The sequence below is a fragment of the Salmo salar genome, chromosome 17 (genome assembly GCF_965601325.2).
Source record: "Salmo salar chromosome 17, fSalSal1, whole genome shotgun sequence".
Classification (NCBI taxonomy): Eukaryota; Metazoa; Chordata; class Actinopteri; order Salmoniformes; family Salmonidae; genus Salmo; species Salmo salar.
The window spans coordinates 72,473,016-72,479,015 of NC_138307.1; the positions used below are offsets into that span (position 1 = coordinate 72,473,016).

Here is a 6,000-nt window from a genome sequence, read left to right on the forward strand (position 1 = left end):
TTCGCTGATTGTATTCATTCTGACAGGGGTGCTAACTTTGAAAGTTCACTTATTGCAGAATTACTTCAGTTATCTGGTGTTGGAAAGTCCCACACCACACCTTATCATCCCATGGGGAACAGTCAAGCAGAACGTCTAAATCGCACGCTGGGTGGGATGATTAGAGCTCTGCCAGCTAGGTCCAAGGCTAAATGGCCTCAGATGTTGAACACATTGACATTCTCCTATAACTGCACTGTTCACGAGACTACTGGGTTTCCGCCCTTCTTCTTGATGTTTGGACGCACCCCTAGGCTGCCAGTAGATGTTATGTTTGAAAGTGTGCTGTTGGATGGGGACACGGTCGATGTGGATAAGTATGTCCAGTCTTTGGGTGAGGATCTGAGAGAAGCCATGACATTGGGGGTGAATGTAGTAGAGTGATGTTGTTCCCCTAGATTATGCACCAAGTTGCACGCAAGGACAGTTCAAGTAGGCCAGGTCAAGAGGGGATGTTAATAAGTTAATAACAATAATAATAATTCAATGTGTTTTCTTTATTTAATTACAGCAGCATAGTTAATGTTATTTTTCGGTGTACAAACATTTTTTGATATCTATATTGTAAATACACCTAATTGTAAAAGTTTGTATATTTTGGTTTGGTCCATCGCGGGTTATCCGTACTTACGGACCCTTTTATCGTTCTCTTTTGCCGGACCTTCAGCTAGCAAGGTATGTTGTCCTTGGCGCCGTAATTTGGCAATATAAAACTGTGGTAAAGTTACATAAAGTGCTGTTACGCAATTATATGTTTTGTTACAATGTGAACAATTATAAAGATTTATGTTAACTTTCACCAAGCTCGCTAATTAGGGTACCTATTGTAACTCGGGAGTATTTGGGACCGTGTTTGAGTGAGTTGCTATGTGCTCACGCAGGTGCCCGAGAGCTGTGACTGCACCGAGGGCTAACATATTGTGTGTTGTCTCTTCGTGTGCAGGTATGTCTTTTATTTTGTTCCGAATATGTTGTATATAATTTTAATTGTATTGTATAGTGTGCTGTTGGGCACTGAATGTATGTATGCAGTTCCTGCTCTTTTGGCCGGACCTTCAGCTAGCAAGGTGCCCGAGAGCTGTGACTGCACCGAGGGCTAACATATTGTGTGTTGTCTCTTCGTGTGCAGGACCAATAAACATGATTCAACCATCATAATTCCAGTTGTGGCAGTGTCCTGATTAAAAGTACACAACGCAGAACGAACCACGCTACACATGCTTTTGTCACTTCTAGATTAAGACTGCTGCAATGCTCTACTTTCCAGCTACCTGGATAAAGCACTACATAAACTTCAGTTAGTGCTAAACATGGCTGCTAGAATCTTGACTAGAACCACATTTTTTTTATCATATTACTCCAGTGCTAGCCTCTCTACACTGGCTTCCTGTTAAGGCTCGGGCTGATTTCAAGGTTTTACTGCTAACCTACAAAGCATTACATGGGCTTGCTCCTACCTATCTTTCCGATGTGGTCCTGCCGTACATACCTACACGTACGCTACGGTCACAAGACGCAGGCCCTAGAATTTCTAAGCAAACAGCTGGAGGCCGGGGTTTCTCCTATAGAGCTCCATTTTTATGGAATGGTCTGCCTACCCATGTGAGAGACGCAGACTCGGTCTCGACCTTTAAGTCTTTATTGAAGACTCATCTGTTCAGTAGGTCCTATTATTGAGTGTAGTCTGGCCCAGGGGTGTGAAGGTGAACGGAAAGGTTCTGGAGCGATGAACCGCCCTTGGTGTCTCTGCCTAGCCGGTTCCTCCCTCTCCACTGTGATTCTCTGCCTTTAACCCTATTACGGGGGCTGAGTCACTGGCTTATTGGTGCTCTTCCGTGCCGTCCCTAGGAAGGGTGCATCACTTGAGTCACTGACGTGATCTTCCTGTCCGGGTTGGCGCCCCCCTTGTGCCGTGGGGGAGATCTTCGTGGGCTATACTCGGCCTTGTCTCAGGGTAGTAGGTTGAAGATATCCCTCTAGTGGTGTGGGGGCTGTGCCTTGGCAAAGTGGGTGGGGTTATATCCTGCCTGTTTGGCCCTGTCCGGGAGTATCGTCGGACAGGGCCACAGTGTCTCCCGACCCCTCCTGTCTCAGCCTCCAGTATTTCTGCTGCAATAGTTTGTGTCGGGGGGCTAGGGTCAGTCTGTTATATCTGGAGTTTTCATGTCTTATCCGGTGTCCTGTGTGAATTTAAGTATGCTCCCTCTAATTCTGTCTCTCTCTCTCTTCTCTCGGAGGACCTGAGCCCTAGGACCATGCCTCAGGATTACCTGGCCTGAAGACTCCTTGCTGTCCCCAGTCCACCTGGCCATGCTGCTGCTCCAGTTTCAACTGTTCTGCCTGCGGCTATGGAACCCTGACCTGTTCACTGGACGTGCTACCTTGTCCCAGACCTGCTGTTTTGGACTCAGCTTACCGCACCTGCTGTCTCTAACTCTGAATGATTGGCTATGAAAAGCCAACTGACATTTACTCCTGAGGTGCTGACCTGTTGCACCCTCTACAACCACTGTGAATATTATTATCTGACCCTGCTGGTCATCTATGAACATCTTGGCCATGTTCTGTTATAATCTCCACCTGGCACAGCCAGCAGAGGACTGGCCACCCCTCAGAGCCTGGTTCAAGGTTTCTTCCTAGGTTCTGGCCTAGGGAGTTTTTCCTAGCCACCGTGCTTCTACATTTGCATTCCTTGCTGTTTGGGGTTTTAGGCTGGGTTTCTGTACAGCACTTTGTGACATCGGCTGATGTAAAAAAAGGGCTTTATAAATCAATTTGATTGATTGATTTAGTTCATGTGAGAAATAATTTTATTTCAAGACACTCCAGGCAGGTCATATAACAGTGCTACAAATTCACGAAAGGAGGAATTGACTCTGAAGATTGTTTCTGAGTGTCTCTTCAATAAGGAATAATAAATAATAAGGAATTGAAGGGTTCATTTGACTTGGAATCAAAACATACCTTCTGATCATTTCTGCCTCCAACTTCCATGTCTACTTTGCTCTTCTTTGGACTTATGAGATCTCTCAAAGCTAGACATTCAACTTCCATCTGAAAAACAATTAGCCATATCATATTAATTTGTCTCTGAACTGTGCAGAAAGGTCATTATTTAGTTTCATACAGTTATATTTCAGTCACTACTTTGCTATAGCCAAATGCAGCAAATAGATCGATCTATTACAGGGCCATAAGATACCAGTGGTCAGAAGATTTTGGCGCAAAGACCTTAGCCCACCTAACGTTAGCTGATGACTCTAGCTAGTTAACTACCTAGCTATCTACTATCGCATCTAACTCTGACACGTTCAATACTGAATATTGCTACTGTAAAAGTCCTGATGGCAAGACGAATACACAATAAATAGCTAAATTGTAGCTATAGTACACAATGGAAACACTTTGCAAAAAAAGGATGCAATCTTGGGAAGAATTTTCTTTGGGCAAATTGAGTATTAATACTGATCCATTCAACGTGACACTTAACTAGCTAAAAGCTAACAGGTTGCAAGACAAAAAGTATAATTACACTGTTAATCAATAAACAAAACATATGTGTCTATTTACTTAATACATAAATACCTAGCTACATTATTTACCTGCTGGCTGTCATCTAACTTACTGTAGCTAGGCTAGCTAACGTTAGTGATTATTATTTACTCACCTTCTTCAGCGTTTCCTACGTAACGTAAGAAGATAAAGTTGTCAATACCAACGTACAGTATCTCCAATTGCACAGACTTATTGGTGGTACGTTGTTTAACTCAAATCAACATAATTTTCATTTCTTAAATAAGCGGGCTTTCTTCTAATATCCAGCTGTAAAGCTTCTCCTGTCCCGCTAAAGTTACTTGTGTTGGAATTGCATTACTGAACAGGAATAGCTGCAACCAAAAACACCCGCTAAAGCATTTTTTTCTGGCGCTCTCATGCGTTTCACTCAGTCGAGCCAATCAGCATCCTGATGTTGTGACGCGTACAATTGATTTATCCAATAGGCAAGGGGCAACAACCACGCCTCTAAAGATTTCTTGGCGGGGCAGTCCGCGCGGTCTTCACTGGGACTCGTGCTGTTCAGTTTGACTGCTGCTGTTCATGGTGTTTGAGTGGCATAGCAGCGCAGTTAGAAACCCTATTAATAACCTTAATCATAGAGGAGTTGTTGTTGCATGTATCGACTACAGACACACTGCGGTTCCATCTAATTAGCTTGCATGGTTCAGGGAAACAGATGGGACAGGAGTGGGTGGCGCTCATTCTACCTGTGACACCGCGCGAAAAGTTGGAAACTGAGTAGCCCAATACCCAGGGTCCCGCCCTCAGGCTTTCCCTGTCCCTCGAGCAGGTTATCACATCATCCCCGCCCAATATTTCAGGACGGTTTACTTTGAAAAATGTAGGTTTACAAAAATAATATAGAATTCATATTCTTGATTTATTTGCAAAAAACTAAATGTTTTTCAGATAGGCATATTTAATATATTAGCAATTATTGAATTGTAAATGTAAACAGTGCAAAATTAGCAATGGAGAACAATTGGCTATTGATTGGTCCTGGTTGCCTATGCTATATCTCTGCTTTCAGAGAGATAGCACCTTCCCAAAGCACCTGAAACCCTGCCTCTTCAAAGAGTATTTAAAATAAACCCTCACCTCACCCCCCCCCCCCCCCAAAAAAAAACTTTCCTGAAGAAACACTTGCTCTTGAACCCCCCCCTTCTAGCTCTGGCTTTGCTTATAGCTACTTTACTGAGGGAAAGTGTACTTACTATGACTGTGATATGTGGTTGTCCCACCTAGCTATCTTAAGATGAATGCACTAACTGTAAGTCACTCTGGATAAGAGTGTCTGCTGAAGCACTAATATGTCAAATGTGCAGTGTTGCATTCTCTGCATGAACAGGATGGATGGCAATATGCTTTCAACAACAATGTGGATTTGAAACCTGACTGTTGTTCTCTCTCTCTGTCAAGCTCTATTTGTCACTCAAAGAGCTGATCGTAGGCTATGTCACTGGATCCATTACAGTAGATAGCCCATTCTTAGTAGTCACAAGTGTGTCTGTCTGTCTCACCAAGGCAGTGTTGTGACATTGCCTTTTGTTTAAAAGAAAAACCGTAGGATTACTTTGTGTGAAGCCTCATATTCAATGTCCTCTGTGAAGTCATCATTACTTTCATCTTATTATATGAAGCTTACTTAGGGAGAGAGTTTGTTTACTGGCAACAAGAGTTATTGCCCACCTCTTTGGGTATAGATCATTCAGATGCTCATAAATGTTATCCATTAAATGTCACATCAGATTTCCCCTCTGTACCAATATTAGAAGCCACAAATTGTTCTAGCATCTTTGATACATTCTAAAATAACATTCAGATTGAACTCCAAAGGCATTAACTGGTCAGTCACATTATGTTTGACACGGTGGAATAGTGAGCAGTTGCACTTCCGGCTGCATCCAGCCTCCCAATCTAATTGCCTCAGAATGCCACCCTGACATTTTCTTAACAGGTCCCTGGGAATTGTGGAAAATCAATGTGTATTAGTCTGAAGAGCGTTAGCCAATATTTGCAGTCCTTTAAACGACTCAAAATGTCTTCCAACTGCTGACATTTTGGATGGGCTCCATTTAAAAAATAAATAAAAACTTTACTGTAATGTTTCGTATCTGGACTGCTGTTACTATGCATCTCTGCTCGTCAGCTTTTTTACGTTATTCCGGTATAGGTGGGAAATATTCCTAATAAACCACAGCACAATGGGCATTGTGCTGCTATAATAGGATGCTACTATCCAGTTTGCATACCATTGGTATGGAAACCCAGTAGTAGCCTCCTATTACAGCAGCACCATGCCCATGATAGAAATGAAGTCTTGAGCATAGAGGAGAAGCCTGGCCGAATGGCAGAGTACTGTGGCAGGACCCCAGGGGCCATGGGAATAGGGTGTCATTTGGG

At 43.1% G+C, this 6,000-nt stretch overlaps 1 protein-coding gene across 1 annotated transcript in view; it reads right to left on the reverse strand.

Annotated features, from left to right (window-relative positions):
- The window catches only part of LOC106609680 (transcription factor E2F7), a 191,527-nt gene extending 187,586 nt beyond the window's left edge, over window positions 1-3,941 (reverse strand). Inside the window, exons 1-2 of the mRNA XM_045700104.2 lie at window positions 3,707-3,941; window positions 3,004-3,093 (exon numbers count right to left, since the gene is read on the reverse strand). Coding sequence (XP_045556060.2) covers window positions 3,004-3,093 — 90 coding nt within the window. The 5' untranslated portion in view covers window positions 3,707-3,941. The remainder of the gene's footprint in view (window positions 1-3,003; window positions 3,094-3,706) is intronic.
- Between the last annotated feature and the right edge of the window lie 2,059 nt (window positions 3,942-6,000).